This window comes from Aulonocara stuartgranti, assembly GCF_965226115.1.
Source record: "Aulonocara stuartgranti genome assembly, chromosome: 16".
Taxonomy (NCBI): domain Eukaryota; kingdom Metazoa; phylum Chordata; class Actinopteri; order Cichliformes; family Cichlidae; genus Aulonocara; species Aulonocara stuartgranti.
Genome location: NC_138952.1, coordinates 20170148 through 20187492, shown reverse-complemented (window position 1 = coordinate 20187492; position 17345 = coordinate 20170148). Strand labels below are relative to the sequence as shown.

The 17345-nt window shown below is 40.3% G+C and overlaps 2 protein-coding genes and 1 long non-coding RNA gene across 3 annotated transcripts; 1 reads left to right on the top strand and 2 right to left on the bottom strand.

The window, feature by feature from the left end:
* Positions 1-4077: 4077 nt before the first annotated feature.
* On the bottom strand, positions 4078-7205 carry tnfsf13b (TNF superfamily member 13b). Its single transcript, XM_082508477.1, has 6 exons — positions 6692-7205; positions 6450-6555; positions 5851-5907; positions 5456-5580; positions 5028-5178; positions 4078-4820 (listed from the first exon to the last, which is right to left on the bottom strand). Exons 1-6 carry the CDS (start codon positions 6923-6925, stop codon positions 4708-4710), a joined length of 786 nt encoding a protein of 261 aa, XP_082364603.1. The 5' UTR covers positions 6926-7205; the 3' UTR covers positions 4078-4707.
* Positions 7206-7329: 124 nt separating this feature from the next.
* LOC309690981 lies at positions 7330-10538 on the top strand. Its single transcript, XR_014271842.1, has 2 exons — positions 7330-7384; positions 10401-10538. It is a non-coding gene; the product is annotated as an uncharacterized lncRNA (long non-coding RNA).
* abhd13 (abhydrolase domain containing 13) lies at positions 10054-13187 on the bottom strand. The gene is made up of 2 exons (XM_082508476.1): positions 12821-13187; positions 10054-11486 (listed from the first exon to the last, which is right to left on the bottom strand). Exon 2 carries the CDS (start codon positions 11450-11452, stop codon positions 10397-10399), a length of 1056 nt encoding a protein of 351 aa, XP_082364602.1. The 5' UTR covers positions 11453-11486; positions 12821-13187; the 3' UTR covers positions 10054-10396.
* Between the last annotated feature and the right edge of the window lie 4158 nt (positions 13188-17345).

Below are 17345 nucleotides of genomic sequence, written 5' to 3'. Positions count from 1 at the left end.
TTCATGAAATACATACTTGTGTTCTATTTTTCTATCATCAGGTCAAAATTTCAGTATTTCTCCAGGACTTTGGTTAATAAACAAGAACAAACAATGCTGAGCGGTCTGCGGTGCAAATTAGAAAATGATCTCACGCTGAATCACTAACCAAGATGGTGAAAGTATTTAACATTGTGCCTGCTACTGAAAATCAATCACAACAAAATAAAAGTACTTGCAACTACTGGCAGACTCAAAAACATGTAAACAGTATAATACCAAGAATTGGTGAAATAAAGCCAAGCCCCCAGAAGCCACGAGAAAGTGAGGGAACAAAAAAAGTGTAAAAATAAATAAATAAATGACTAATTGTAAAGTCAGTTATTCTCTTATATCAACTGTTGAACTGATGGTGTATTCAGGTAAAATTAGCAAATATTTTTTATTTACAGTATATACAAATTATTCCTTTTTGTCCAATAGCTTCTAAGTGTGTGTGTGTGTGTGTGTGTGTGTGTGTGTGTGTGTGTGTGTGTGTGTGTGTGTGTGTGTTTAAACAAATGTTGCGGGCTGTGTGTCATCCAAAGCCCGGGCTTGGAGCGGTGAAGAAGATGGAGAAAGAAGGAAAGAGAGAGGGGGAAGCAGCAGAGTTGTGGCAAGCCATAATCTTTCTCCCCCTTTCTCATCATCCATCTGATGTGCTTTGCTCTCTTCTGCAATAAGCTCATGTCCCTGAGAAAAATGCCTGGAAAAATAAAAGATTCAATAGGAAGAGCTTGAACGGAGACAACTTTCAAATCTGCTCAAACTTGCCTTGTACCCATGCAGATTGCTGTTTTGTGATGGTTTGATTTTTCGGCAGGAATATATGAATTATAGATCAGCTTATATTTGCAGATCTCATGTGGACAGGGGAGAGAGGGAGAGCATTTTTAAACCCAATCACATGTTTGCAATGTTAAAAACAGATAAACCTCTTATTCGGCTTGGTCAGTCACGTTTTTCAAATCAGAAACAATTGACATCTAACTGAATCCAAAAAACCCCCAAACTATATTGAATGGCGAGCACAGAGCACGGTGTTTAGGATGTAGAGTAACGGATGGTGCAATCCTGTTTGTTGATAAACCAAATCCTCACTTAGAAGAGAAATCCATGCACTGCCTCTGCCAGTTCAGCTGGAGGGCTCTGGATCAGCCTGATTACTCTGGGCTGACAGCAGCAGATCGAAGTAATCTCCAAATTCTACATAAGTATGTACACGAAACAAACATATAGCACATTTAGCTGCTGTGAGCTAATATGAGCAGTGCACATTTCATTAGTATTTGTGGGAGGGCAACAGATCTACATATGTACACAGTGAGAGTCAATGCTCTGCAAAAGTAAATGTCTGTCTGCAAACTCTGATGCCTGTGCAAGCATGTTAGTGAAACGAGGCATGCTCGGTTTTATAATCAGGATTCAGGGATCACCTTTACTCCCTGTCATCTGTCTCACCTGTCCCAAAGGTACCAAACAGGGAGAGAGAGAGAAGGAAAGCAAGGGAAGTACAGATGGGAACAAAGAGATAGTGAAACCCACAAGGGATAGAATTGGAGAAATGAGAAAATAAATGAATTGAAACTGAAGACTTCTTGGAATTTACCCACTGTTAGTATAACAGCGCTCCTTTAAGTAATCTTACTTCTCTGTCAGAGTAGATAATGTGCCTTGTGTAGCTGTTGAATAAAGCAGAACAGGTAAAAAGGTCATTTGTAGAGCTGTTTTTCATCTTTATTTCTTTAAGACGCTCTTTAAAATATGATTTTACAGACGTTTCGGAATATCTGCTTTGTGCATCTTTGATATTTTAAACACTGTATACACGCACCGTGAGTGCACGGGTGTGTGAACTACACACAGTGCCAGCATGAGCGCACAGCAGGTCTCATTTCCTCATTCTCCGGTCAGACACTGGTTTCTCTTTTGAAAGCGGAGCCCAAAATGACATCAGTTTCCGCCAAGACACAATTCGTCACCATGGCACCGCACGAAGACATTTTTGACCCAGAGGGAGGAGCATCATGCTTGACACATTTATAGCAGAGGTCTTTGCTCCACTCTTCCCTCTTCTCTAACCCCCCCCCCCTCTTTTTCTCAATTGATGTTTGCCCAGCCGCCCGCTCTGTTTACCGCATCATCAAAGAGCTTCTCTGACTTCAGTGGCTCCGGTTCTCTGACCTGACCCACTCTCCTTGTGCATTTCAACTTCAAGGTCTCTCTTCCATGTACTCTTGCAGTGATACATATTTGGGATCTTTGAGTGAATTTAACATCCAGCTTCTCAAGACTTCTATTTTAGACTTCTTCCCTCCCCCACTTTTGATTTCAGTGCTTGTCAAACGGGCTCCAAGGGCAGAATGCCTGTTGAAGAAGTGACCACCCACTGGGCTTTGTCTTACTCTTTGCCACGACTGACAGATGGCCAGTTTACATAGAAAGAATATCGCAGATAAAGAGAAATCCAAAATACTAAAAAAAATCAACCTCTACAGTTTGAAGATTCATATTTCATTTTAACTGCCATTATGTCAGGAGGTTTTAAAACAAGGTAGAAGATGCAGGCCCTTTATTTGAGGCAGCTCTGGCTGAGGAGGTAGAGCGGGTCGGGTCGATTGTTCAGTCCCTGGCTACTCTAGTCTGCATGTCAACACATTAGCATTCACACATTCACATTCAAATGCATCTGTGTGAGTATTTGTGTAATGCTGGACAAGGTGCTTACGTATGTATGACTGAATGAGGCTTGTCGTAAAAAGCACTATATGAATACCTGTCCATTTACCATTTATGGTATTGGCAAAACACATAAAATAAACATGAATAATAATTTAGTCATTAAAAATATTAACTGTATTTAATAAATAGCAAAGTATTAAAGAGAAGTATGAAGATGAGAAAATAAAATGTCCTGCAGTGGCTACATCTACGGTGCTTCCCAGGTGGCAGCAGGTGAAAAAGCTGTGGTTGGGTTCAGTATTGCTGATGCTCTGCAGACCGGTGCAAATGATGTCCTTGGCGGTTTTAATCACCCTCTGACCACACTTCCAGACTCAGGCCTTTCACCTCCCTTAGTAAATTTATTATCACCAGAATTATAACGTTCCAAGTTAGCTGGTTACATTAATCTGAGTCATTTCTCAGATTTATTCACCGCAGGGAGAGGTGTATGGTTACCAGGGAACCCTGGTAACCATACATCCTGAAACCCAGGAAGCTGAACTGTTTGCCTGCTCCGCTCAGCAACCAATGTAAACAGTGGTGTGTGTCTTGTCTAAAATCAACAGTTTAAATAGTTTACTTAAACTGGGCTTACCATTAAATAGTTGTGGAACAAAAACATTTTTTTGACTGTCACTGTTTTCATATGGGTTTCCTGGCAGCCAGATAGAAGCCAGATTTTCCTGTTAATGAATTGTGTTTTGAATACAATGAAATTGTGGGAAATACTTGAGCTATATGTTATAATTTTATATCATATCATGTCATGGCAAAATCATGTTAAGTTGTGTGGCGTTTTGCTTAACATTTTCCTTTCCCGTGTACAAATCTGTGTTTTCCTGATATGTTATATTGCACGAAAAACTCATGTAAGAGAAAACCTTTTTTGTGACTAATTGTTTATTTTTTACCTTTGATATGACAATTATAATACAAAACCACTGACAGTCAGTAAAGATTAAAACTAAACAATCCCTCTGATCCTATACAGTGTGTAAAGTACTGATAATACTGCATGATTTATGGCATAAAAAATTCACATAATGTACTGTAATTAAAACTGCGAATGTATTAATATTGTCCAGAATATATAAGAACACACTCTCGGGTATAACGTTCACTCCATCTCTAGCTTATACAAAATCTAGACTGAAGAATACACTGAAAAAGTGTCACTATTTTCTCCTGGGCTTTCATGCATTCGTGCATGGCAAATTCATTGATCACTTCCTTTGAAAATGAAGACATCATCTGCCTAGAGTTTTGCCTCAGGCTAAAAATAGGGTATTGCTGCTCCTGATCAACCTTATTTCTCTCTTTGCTTTTGTTCTGACACACACACACACACACACACACACACACACACACACACACACACACACACACACACACACACACACACACAACTCTTTCCTTCTTGTGGTTATTGATGGAACATCAGCCTCCACTCAGAATGTCTTGTGAAAGAATTGTCACTTTATTGCATCTGAATATTCATATCAAGTGAGTCATGCTGGCTTATGTCTTTATATCTGGACTAATAAAGCATATAAGAAGAACCATCTGAGTTATGCAGTAATGTGGCTGCTGCTAAATGAAAGATTATGTGATTAATATTTGGTCCTTGCCACGTGTGCGACTATCTGAAGAAAGCTTACTTGATTCTAACAGTTTCTTACAATGTATATATGTATGGCACAAATGAATATAATGCATGAACATAATAAAAAGGACAGACCTTAACCCTTAACCCTCTGTCTCTCTTGTGTCTGCTCAGGCTTAACAAGCTAGAAGTTGCACAGTACATCATTCAGCCAGTGGTGAAATGGCTGCTTCCTGTGTTTTTGTCACAACACCAAGTCAGTCAAGGTCACCAAGAAATGTAGCATGTTGCTGCCATTCCCCCATCTCTGGCACTTCATGGCTTTAACGTCTCCCCTTGGGTCCGATGTGAGGTGGCACAGTTTAAGCCAGTTTGAGAGCACCCAGAAAGGTGGAATCTCCACTCAGGGACACGTCTGCTGTGGCCCGGGGGATCAGAAGCTCCAAGTAGTCCCCAGCCTCCAGTTTCACAATACCTGAGGGATGTAAATGTCTGCATCAGACCTTGAATTGGTATTTTCCATTATTACGCACTCCTTAAACTGAAGCACCAACATGCATACACAAACACACAAACAAATGCTTGACAGCTTGACAAAAGAGGAAGTGGGTTGATTAACCTCCACAAGAACTGTTGTTTAAAGGAAGAACATATCTGGGCAAATACAATAACACAGATTCACCTCCTGTGTAGCAGGTGTTGAACGATTGGACAGGGTTCATGTTTTGGATGCAGCGGAACAGGGACACATACTGAGGCTCGTTTCCAACAACATTTGCCTTCCACCGGAACACCACGTGACCCATTGCAAAGGTGTTGTCCCTGTAGAAGACCTGTGCACATCAGAACCACCAGGTTAAAACCACGGGGTGTGGTGGGGGCATTGGTGCTACAGCACCGCCTAATTTATTATGCACGCATAATTTATATATTCTCTTCTTTATCTGACCTTTGTTCAAGGTCTCTCAACCAGCTGCATGTTTAGATTGAGCACACCCTTTTTTCTGCACCGTTTGTAAGGGGGAAAATAATATCTGATGATTTGGAAACGGACTGGCAGCACCCCCCTGTGGCAAAATCATGGAATGACAATTTCAAAAAAGGACATACCTGACTGTACACATAATAGAAGCCCTCCTCTCGGACTAAAATGCGGTCACCTTCGGCCTCCAGGGCAGTGCCTCTCTTTAACCCAGGCTGCCAAGGGATGCCTGTGTACGTATCTCTTAAAATTTCTAAACCAAAACATAACATCATTATGGAAAATGCCCCACAGCACATAAAGATACATCTTTTGTAACAGTCACCATATTTGTGAGTCACTTAGTTACTGTAGACCTCATACAGCTTAAGTCTAAATTCTGACTTTGTAACAATGGCTCTGATTAGTTTGCAAAGACCAAAAGATCTCAATATGAAACAAGAGGTAAATACAAACCAGAGGTAAGTTAAATAAACAGACAAATCAAAACAAAATGTCACAGTTATGGTCTAACATCTTGTACCTTTCACGTAGTTTTTTCTGCTGTCGTTTGCCAGCATCTGCAGGAAAGACTGAGAAACTGCGAGCAAACACAAGAGGAAACTATTTTTAAAAGTTGTTTCTTTTCTGTCTCAACAAAGCTTGTTCCTTAACCGTTACTCTTGTTCGTTCTTATCCATCATTTTTTTCTCTCCCATTTTTGGGCAAAAGTGCATCATCGGTGCCCAACAGCTCAATAAATTTGGCCTTATACTATGCACATTAATCAACTAACAGCAATATCTGACCACATGAGATTTTTTGGGATTGTTAAGAAAACGTGGTCATTGGTATGTTAAAGTAAACAGTGTGTCTGGGGAACTTAGTGTGGCGGGATTTAACACCCTCCACCCCCCTGCCCACCAAAAAAAAAGAAAGAAAGAAACCTCTATGCACAATTAAACACGGGTTAACAATGGTACAGAAAATTATACACTACGCATAGTACCAGTAATAAAAGTGTGTGTTATTTTTCTTTTTTCTAATCAGGCAACAGAGTTGAAAAAACAAAACGTACATTTTTGCAAATATCTCATGCGTGAACAATAACTGTAAGTCTCAAGTGCACCCTCTATGTCTTACTTAACACTTCTGCTCCAGACACCGTTCTCCTTCGTCGTCTTTGGATGAAGGCAGGTGGACACTCGGGCTGACGAGCAACATCTTTGATGTTGTTTGGAATCTCCACCTGCACAGACATGATATAGCTCTTAGAAAAACAGTAACTGCAATTAAAATACAATATTTTGCACATCTTCGTAACCTTGTGCAGGTGGGGTGCTTGCTGTCGTTCCCATGTGGGGGGTGGACTAGTGTTCTCTCACCTGCAATCTGTCTGCGCTGGGTTGTCCCTCTTCTCTCCCACAAGAGACATCTGATTGAAGTTGCTCTATTTCAGCTCTGAGGGCTACCAGCTGGTACAGAGACAAAGCTGAAAGAAAAGATGAGCTGAGAGCGGCCAGCATCAACAGGAAAACTGGCCAGGACAGCATTCTTTCACTATCCCCTTGTCCAGAGCCAGGCTTAAGACCTGCCAAAACTGCCATTGCAGGACCCATACAATCTCCAGAGCGAGCTCACACTTGCCACATGACCAGTTTCACGCCTGAACTATCCTCTCCCTCTCTTCTTACTGTATTTGGAATGGCGGATGTTTGCTTTTGTTATCAAATGTTCTCTAGTATCTCCAGTAGTACCGTAACTCCCGTCTGCAAGCAAGATTGATTTCCTTAACTCTCACTTTTGTCCTTAAGAAGCCAGATCCAGTGCAGTCTGAGGGACTACGCAGGATAAATACTTTACAAAAAAAATGGTAAAGAGCTTCCCCTCTATTGTTCCGCTAAGCTAACCACACTCAGCTTCCTGCCTGACCAGAAGCCTTGACAAATCTCTCTCTCACTCCTCGGTTTTCACATCACAAAACACACGTCTTCTTCCACACAATAAAAATTGACACGCGAGTGGGCACAAGAGTGGAACCTGGCAGCAAAATGGAAAACAGCCAAGGTGTGAAACAGGTAAAGTGATTTAAGACTGAGAAGTGAAAATAATACCGTATAATGCCACCGTTATTTCAGAATTAGATGCACACTAAAATAAGGAAGTGAATAAATTAATCTGTGAACAGCAACACAAGATGGCAAAACATACAAAACTGTTATTCTCAGAAGTGTGAAGTTACTTGTTTTAGCACCCTGAATAACAAAGCACACACACACGCAGACACACACAAACTCCAACTCAAACCACAAAAAAGATTTTAATGTATCAATTTATTGCATGTTACAGTACAGAAAATAGAAAGTGAAAATGTGTGCTTACAAAAGAAGTTGTCGACATTGTTTAAAAATCGTAAAGAAACAACTGGAAAATGGAAAAAATTGCTCAAACTGACCGCCCTGTACTCAGAAGTCAAAAGATGACTCATTCAGATGTTTGTCTGTAGTAATAAATCATCAGTTTTTCTTCAGAGCATACAGAAGCGGAGCGGTTGTGGCAGATATACACAAAGTATGTCGAGACTGTGCATGTTCATTTCCACACAAATTTGCCAAGACTCGATGTTATTACATGCCAGCTTTAAAATGCAACGTACCAATTCTGAGTTATGGCAACATTTTTGCCAGCATTTCTTCCGAATAGATTCACATAAAGAAAAAAAAAAAAAAGTCCCACAGTGCACTGTCGCATCCGATCGGCCAATGATTTTCTATAAAAACTTAAAAGACATTCAATTTTATTTGTTTTCATCCACAGGGTGTTAGACTGTAAAAGCACATTTGGCTAGGATGAAGACTCAATATCCCATTTATTATTAAATTTGCTTCCTACCAGGCTACAAAATGGTAAATCAAGTGAATGACAACAAGTTCCGCAATCTTCTCTCGAATGATGGGATGGTGCAATTCTAAGTCACAGCAGAAGTGTAAAACAAAGCTAGTGGAGCCAAAAGAGTGTATACTCACATGGTTGTATGCACAATGTGCATTAACTCAGCATATGGATTTGATATAATACAAAAATGTCCCAAAATGTTCAGTGCCGCCAGTAAAATAAGTCAAAGAAAAAGGAAGAACAGACCAGCAATATACGATTTCTATAAAGCATGTTCACTTAAGACCACCATTTACATTCATAGTAGGATTTCGATCATTTGTCAAGTTACAGTGATGCACAAATTTGGTCTTCTGGCATTGTCAGATTTTGTTTAGCATACGTCTCAAACAGTATTAAATATGGCTAAGGAGATCTGTTGAGCTTGTTCAAATGGCTTTGATACCACTGCACTGCCGCGTGCTGCATTTAGAAAGCAAGAGCTGATAATAGCGTTTTAATTGTCGAGCTCCGCTCCATCCCATGGAAGACATGCAGGAAAGGTTAATTAGCTCATTAAAAGCCCTCCAAGTGAGTAAAGCCGTTTTGCAAATAAGCATGGGGTGACAGAATCTTCCAATTAACAATTACAATGCTGATGATAAAAGCTAAGAAAAAAGCTTACACCTCATTCCTAAATACACCTCTTCTTTAAAAAACAGTTTCTGTGTTTTGGTTTGTTTTTTGCTCCCTAAAATGATTTCAATTCAGTATTCAAATGGCCAAATGCTGTACAGTAAATTTTTAGGAACTATCTTTCTTGGTAATCATTCGTCATGTCTGTAATGCCTCCCAGAAATCTCACATGGTGTGACTAAAGGGTGAGAGGTATAGGGCAAGTTCACATTCCTCAGTCTTTGTTAAAAAATAATTCTTAGAATTTCATTAATCTTCAAAAGTTAATTTCTGCCCTCAAAATCCCCCTATTAGAATTTGCTGGACTGCAGTTTCTTGTTGATTTGCAGTATTAACTTTGGGAAATTACACACTAAATTTCTCTTGCTTAGACTACTGAGGACTCATAATATCTGCAAATCTTCTGAATACTTTTTTGCACAAAATGAGAACTATGTAATTTTTCCCTATTGTGTTCCAGCGGTCAGCAGGGGCAAGACCATTACACCAACCGATGACTCCTTCGGTGCACAGATATATAACACACTAATGTAACTTGCTGTAAAAGGTTCTTACCATAAACTATAGAAGCCAATGTTGCATAATAACCCCTAAAGCCCAATTAAAAAACAAAGACCTTTTCTTGTGTGCGCATTGCATTTTAACCAGGGAGAACAGCGTGTAGATTATCTTAATCACAATGAAACAGAAGCAGCTAGACAGGAAATAAGAGGTCCATAAGTTATTTTTGACAGGCAGAAGTATCAAACATGTCATTTCATCTTCCTGACCACTTCATCTCAGCAAACACTTGTGGCTGAATATAATTATTCAACAGGAAGCTTTCTGCTACTTTTAAAAGTAAAGTTCAAAGGGTGTATGTGTATAGACAGTAATCACAACAATATCCTTCTATGCCAATCTGTTGCACATACATCAGATTAACGCTTAAAGAGGGAGAGGAAAAAAGTACACTGCTCAAAGTATTGCTCAGAAGATGTTAGCTCATATAATTAAACACTTGGGTAAGTTTAAAAAGAAAAGTGCAATTTAGAAAATTAAATATATTTACACTGAAGGCCTAGACTGCATTATCAGGCCTAGCTCAGTTTATCAGATGAACTGAAATTTTAACTGCAGTAACAATCAGTTTTCACTGAAACACCATAGGCCCCTATATGGACGCAGTAACAAGAGAAGCTGTTTCACTGACTTTAATTCATTCGAGCAGACTTACTAGAGCAAAGTCTTCTGTGTTGTGACATGTATGATCTGGCTTCATTCGTTAAAAAATGTCAAAAATACATGCATACATATCTGCAAACAAACTCAGGAGGACATTCTTACCCTCTCTTAGAACCTTGAAACAGTGAAAATATTTTGACATGTTAAATTTACAGAAAGGTAAAAAGAGTGAAATAAAATAAAACCCCACACAAAAGGATTAAAAAAATGTACATTCTTCCAAATAATCAGTGAAGCTTTCCCAATCAGTCCACTCAAGCCCATGAACAGTCAGTCCCTGACTTTTTTTTTCTTTTTTAGATAATGGTGACGCTAGCTGAAGGCTGAGCGCTCTCCTCGTGGGCATGGCTCTTCAGCAGGTCTTTAATGAACTGCTCCAAAGCAGCAAAATAGCCCTGACACTGCCACGTGTCGTTGTGCGTGCCCTCTGGAAAGATAGCCAGGCGCTTAGTCCGTGCAGGAGACAGCTCGTACAGTTGTTTCATCATAACTGGTGGGATGAGCTGATCAGACAGACCAGACACAAACAGCGAAGGCATGCGGCACAGCGCCACCTGTCTATAGGACAGGAACTTATTCCTATAGCACCACAAGGGGAGCAGGCGCATGGGCAAGAAGGAGAAGAGCGTTGCTGCCATATGGGGGATGCTGAGGAAGGTGTTTTCAACAATAATGGCTGCTACTCTATGAGGGTTGACTGATGCCAATCGAACAGCCACGGCACCTCCTAGTGAGCGACCAAAGAGTACCACCTTTGTTTTGTCTAGATCAGGGCGGGTCATGACATAGTCCAACGTGGCCTCGGCATCAAGGTAGAGCCCATCCTCGCTGGGCTCACCCTCACTTTTTCCATAACCACGGTAGTCCACCAGCACCACGTTAGCTTTCAGATTGACCAACATTAACAGGGCGTTTGGCACCCTGTGACCAATATTACCTGCATTACCATGGAAATAAAGGATCGTAGGGGGAGCAGAAGAAGTGGGGCAGCTTTGATTTCCAGCAGTGACTCCAGGAGATGTGTCCCCTCCTGTGTAACGAAGCAGGATGAGGTTGAGCTTGACACCGTCCTTAGTACGAATATACACATTCTCATGTGGGATTCCTGTTGGCATGGGAACATAAAGGCGAGAGGAGGAAGGCTGGTCAGGAAAATAGAGGAGAACATCCTGAAATTTGTAGAGGATGCCTGCCACAGATGCTAAGATGAGAGCGAGGAGAAAAAATCCTCCATATAGATGGAAGGTGAGGATAAGGGCCAAAAGGGAGACACGACAGGCACCCCAGGACCAGGACACCAGAGTGAGGGTGCAACGCTCCATTGCCCCCCACAACCTCCACGGCTTCTCCATGGCTACACAAGAGCTGAATCACAGGCCACACACTCTGCAACAAACCAATAAAAACCAAACAAAAACATTAATGAAACAACCAAAAAACACAGGGAACCAAAGATGATTTGGCAGGTAATTGCATCAAATACAGAAGTTCTTGCATCAAATACAGAAGTTCTTGTATCAGTATATAATCATGCACAATATCCATAACAGTTATCAGCCTACTTCATAAAAAAATACTGATGCAAAACTGAACATACTGCTCATGTACCAATACTGGGAAGTAATGAAGACTATGTTATCCCACCTAATAAAAGAATTAAACACCAGTTAGTGTTCATTAAATTATTGCAGGCATTCATGAAGCTTTGTTCAAAAACCTATTCTGTACAAAAATTTTTTTGAAATCAGACAATCAATTAAATTAAGCATTAAAAGAAGGGTTACAAATAAAAAAGGACACGTGTCCCTACAACAGCAACCATATATTCCGATATTTTAATCAACATTGTGTGTCTCATGCACAAGGCTAAAATATGTATGAACTACAGTCTTGAGCTTTAGAAATAATGAAGCACAAAACATGATGAAAATACATTTTATCACAATTTTATTTCACTATCATAAGTCAAAGCTCGTGCCATTTGGTTAGTTGACATGGAAGGACCCCTATGTATTCTGTCTAAAAACATTCATATACTTAAACCAGGACTGTATCGTTTTTATAATAACAGTAATAGTAAAACATCACTGGATAATGTGTTTGACTGCAGTGGGTCTGTTTTCCGCCTCCTGCTATATCAGCAACCTATAGGAGGAATCGGGTGTGCTCAGCCAACCGAAAGGTGATGGGAACCAAACCCTGGTGAATATACTGGCTTATCAGGTGGCGGTAAGATGTGTGCACTGCTGAGGTTAGTACGGGAAATTAAGGTAATGTATGCTGAAAAGATGAAGATGGAAATCTTACGAAGGGGAAAAAAATATCTCGACCCCACCCACAAGGAAAAGCGTTGACAGCTGCTGTCAGCCTGGTGAAAAGCTCATACGACTGGTGTTAGCAGGGCTTTGGCAGTTGGTATCTAATTTAACTGATCGTCGATCGTTAAGAGCAGCCAGTCATCACTCAGTATTTTTTTGGCCTGTCAAAAGAAGCTGTCAAATCAGTCACGACTGACACACCATGCTTTGAATTTGCTGGCTATACAAACGAGTTTAACCCCATTAAATGACCACTCACTGCAGCCGAGTTAGATGAGTAACTGAAATGCTAACTACTAAGCTGTCCTTACCTTGCTAGTGCTGTTAGCAGTCTTATATGTAGCTTTTTAAGTTAGCCACCTAGCTAACTCGTCAATGTTAGCTACGGAGCCATCTACTTACCCTTCTCTCATTTTCAGCGTCTCAGCTCCACGAAATTTTAGTAAAACACTAACGCACAGGCAACACAGCCACTGTCATTCAACTCTGTATCTACTAACAAGATTATAGTTACAGCAGCAAGGTGAGTGACAGGCTGTCAGCGACAACACCGGTGACACTAGCTGCACAGCTGGTTAGCATTACTGGTGTAACCTTTTTCAGTTCCGTGTAGAGCTTAGAATAAGAAAATGGGTTCCTGTAAAGCTGCAGTCCTCACACATCAAAATAAACTGCGTTTCAGCGTGACAAAGCACTAAAGTATTTCAAGTGCTAATTTAAGCATCGATCAGGTGATACTTAAAGCGTGTAATGTATGGCACGCCGCCGTAGTAAGGACGTGCAGAATATTAAATACGATGTATTGGCCGAGCTCACGCCTCTGCGTGTGCTATTTAATTTTCACCCACCAGGTGTTGCTATTAGATAGAATATACAGCATCCCAGGGCCTAAAAGCAAACTTCAATGACCGATGCAGCGTTGTTACTTGTTTACTTTATTTACATTTTTAATTTTAGTTTTTATTATTATTATTATTATTACTACTACTACTACTAATAGTAATAAAAACGAAGTCAGAAGTGACAGAGAATAAAGTCATGTATGAGAATAGTGAAATAGTTGTAAGGTATGTGGTAGGAGTTAGAGTTGAGTTCAGGGTGAGGGGTGGGACAACAGAGCCTGTTCTTGTTTGCCATGGTATTTACAGGTCGACAGATGAGGACAGGCAGGAGTCTCTGTGGACTATGATGTTTGCTGATGACACTGTGATCAGTAATGAGAGTAGGAAACGTCTGGAAGATTACTTGGAGAAGTGGAGGTATCCTTTGAAGAGAAGATTAATGAAAGTCAGTAGAATCAAGTCAGAATACTTGTGTGTGAATAAGAGGAGATCGCGTAATAGTGATGTTGCAGGGACTAGTGAGGGTGAACAATTTCAGATGCCTGGGTTCAACCATCCAAAGCAACATACAGTGCACAAGAGCAGTGAAGAAGAGAATCTAGGCAGGGTAGAGCTGACCGAGACCATTGCTTGGGGTGATTTGTGTCAGAAGAATAACAGCAAGAGTCAGAGGGAAGGTTTACAAGATGGTAGTGAGGCCTGCTATGATATATAATTTGAAGAAAGGAGACGGAGATGCTAAGGTTTTCCTTGTTAGCAGTTAGGGATAGATGAGATTGAGGCAGATGATCCACTGTGATGACCACTAAAGGGAGCAGACAGAAAGAAAAGAAGAAGAAAGAAAAACGATTACTATTGACTGACTCGTTAGATTGAAATAAAATAACCTCATATTCACAAAATGGCAGAGTATTGTGACTTGCTTTTCATTAATGACACAAAACTATTGCAGGAAATTATAATTTCTATGCATATTTTAGACCGTGATATAGGCTATCCACTAACAAGTTACATTCTTTTAAAACATAATCTCAAAGTTACAGATTGTTTTAATCTATTCAGTTCCCAAGAATGAGTCTCTTATAACTTGAAAATGTATGAGAGCCTACTGCTGTGATCTCAACAGCAGACTATAAAGAACAGTTTTTATGTGTTGGTGGAGTCAAAACTGACACATCTCAAAGCTTCGAAAAATGGGTCACTTGTAGGTGTGAGAAACATAACACTGCTGTGGCTGCTGAAGGGACTGTCCTTGAAAAAAAATCCCTCAAAGAAAGAACAGCTCAACCTTGCTGCCTTAAGCTGCTTTTTTAGTTAAAGCCAACAAAACAACAAAAGTTAAAATAACTGAGAATTTGACTTGGACCTTGGTGATGTTGCATGTCATACGTGCTTGTGACTTTCAAATTTCATGGTGATCTATAAAACTAATTAGAAAATACAAACACAGTGGAAGTTGTGCTGCAAAGGGGTTTCTAATTTTAATAGTATATGTTAATATTTCCATTCTGAGTTGCCCATTGGTATTGATTCGTTGGTGATACTCAGTGTGACCTTGGAGGAGACAGATTATGTGCAGACCAGCACAGCTGTAGGCTGTTCACCTCTCTCCTTGGGGTTTGCTGATTTGATTCCGTGTTGTTCGAGTCAGCAGCGGCTTCATAAGCTATGCAAATCTTCTCATAAAAGAATACACCAAAAATACAGCCAGCACATGAAAGCTCATTGTCGATTACAGTGTATTAATTATTGCTGGAGTAAGAGGTGCTGACACAAGTATTTGCTGAAACTTTAAAGTCGCACTGTGGAGGCTGTTGAGGAGAAAATGGTTGTGAAGTAGTGTCCACATGCTGTGTAACTGCCCATGACCTGTTCTGCAAGTCAGCAGTTTCTTTGAATTTATGGATGGATTAGTTGGTTTGTTGCTGTAGTGTTATTTATGTCATAACAATGAGCAACATATAAAAATTAAAAACATTTGTGTTTAGTATTTTTTTATTTCATTTTTTCCTTAGTAAAATGCTGTGCTCATTTTAAAATAAGGATTTACAAAGGAAAGTGCTCTTTGAACTGAATCGTCCAGACTTACAAATGAGAAACTGTTTTTTTCCCCAGCTTGAACAGATTGACTTTAAGATTATGACCATGTTCAAACTCCATTCATTATTCAGACTGAATAATAAAAAGGGAAATCTACTACACCAGAATCTAACTAGTGTAGTAGCCATGTCATTGGCATTGACCCTACCTGCTAGAGGTGCTTATTGTATCTATGCAGCAGAATGCATAGTGGATGAGTGCACACACATACACAAATGCACGCACACACGCACGTACACACCTACACCTTGTCTCTTTAGGTGATGGTGAGTGCTGCTTTCAGCCTGTAAGAGACTGACAGCTGGCAGCTTCACTCCCTCTTACTTATGACTCAATTACCTTTGACATGTCAGTCAAAACATCTACTACACAAACACTCGCTCACTCTCTCTTACTTTGCAGCTCTCGTATCCCATGACTCAATTACTTGAAATATAGCACTCTAAACAGCTGGAGGGCCCAAGCTCAATAACTCGCAGTCAGAGCTGTAAGAAGGACGAAGCAAAACTGTGGCGACCCAGCTGGGAATATCATATCATCAAGCCAAGGGGACATGCTTATCATTCACCTCACACCATGCACCATGTGGCCTTCTAGAGCCAGAACCATAGAATAAATTTCTACAAGGGGCCCGTGGTTCCCATTGATAAAATAAAAAACAATAACACAACTTCCACAGCAGATGTCAAGCCATTTAAGCGCAGGGATATTTAGTCAGTCAGCAACTTTTTTTTCCACCGGACACTAGGTTTTTAACTTTTTTCATATAAGAGTTGCCATCATTGTCTTTGTGCCATGCTGCGTTTGGACATAGTTTGGCTTGTTCCATACTAACATGCAACACCTCTTTGGTTTGTTGATTTCTCAGCATGCCATGCATAGAATGACAGATGGTTGTGTCCATGACTACAATGTAAAAGTGTCACCTTGGAGACAGAGTATTCCTTTGAGTCAGAGAGGACAGCTACATAATACCAAGTCTTTATTTTACACACAAAACATGCACACACACACACACACACACACACACACACACACACACACACACACACACACACACACACACACACACACACACACACACACTTGTGCGCCCAATTCTTGTTTTCTTTTGAAGTCATTAAGTCATTCCTCCCTGGAAAAACAACAGTTCAAAGAAATCATTAAAAGCCCCAAATTACTGTGACACATGAGTGTATGCAAACTTCTGTTCACATCTGTATATAATTAAGAACACACGAGGTACTGTAGTGCTTATTGTTTTACTGTCAGGCACTAAACAAGATTCAATGACACTGTACATTATACAGTTTTATGCTACAGTGACATGAAATAGAGCAGGCTGCTTGGCATTGTGGGCATGCAGCAAAGAGTGCCCTATACACTATGCCTGCCAGAAGTAAATTGGGTGGAAATTGCAGTATGTCTCAGACAGCAATTAGGAGGCCTCCTGTGGCAAGGATGTAGACTTTTAATAAAGGCTACATTTCCCTCATTTCCCATGCAAATAAACCTTCTGTCATACCTATGATGATATCAATCATTCTAATTAACCTGCTGATATAAGTTTGTGTTTGTGTGTGTGTGTGTGTGTGTGTGTGTGTGTGTGTGTGTGTGTGTGTGTGTGCTTAAGTACAGGCAGTGGTGATGAGCTGAGTTTAAAACAGCAGCATGTAGTGAAGTAATAAAGGAGTAACCACAATATTGTGGGTAATTACATGGTAATGGGGCATGATTTACTAATTAGTGTGGCTTTAAGTGTGATCGGTGGGGTTTTGTGCAATGAATTTCACACTTTTTATTCCTCACTCTCTGACTATGACAAGTGAGGCATGAAGTGGTCACCATTTTTACAAAAAAAGGGAAAGTAGCCACAATTTCCCCTAAAAAAGCCCCCTATCAAGATCTTTAGAGTGAGAATGATGTTATCTAAGCCATCATCCCTCTTCTGGTCTTTGCCTAACCTCCTCTGATGGTAGAAAAAG

Coding starts and splice junctions, on each gene's coding strand:
- tnfsf13b (XM_082508477.1), bottom strand. CDS start 6,925: ATGGGTCCTGCAATGGCAGTTTTGGCAGGTCTTAAGCCTGGCTCTGGA. Junction 5,908..6,449: donor GTCTGGAGCAGAAGTGTTAA/GTAAGACATAGA, acceptor GTTTGCTCGCAG/TTTCTCAGTCTTTCCTGCAG. Junction 5,581..5,850: donor CAGAAAAAACTACGTGAAAG/GTACAAGATGTT, acceptor GTTTTGGTTTAG/AAATTTTAAGAGATACGTAC.
- abhd13 (XM_082508476.1), bottom strand. CDS start 11,452: ATGGAGAAGCCGTGGAGGTTGTGGGGGGCAATGGAGCGTTGCACCCTC.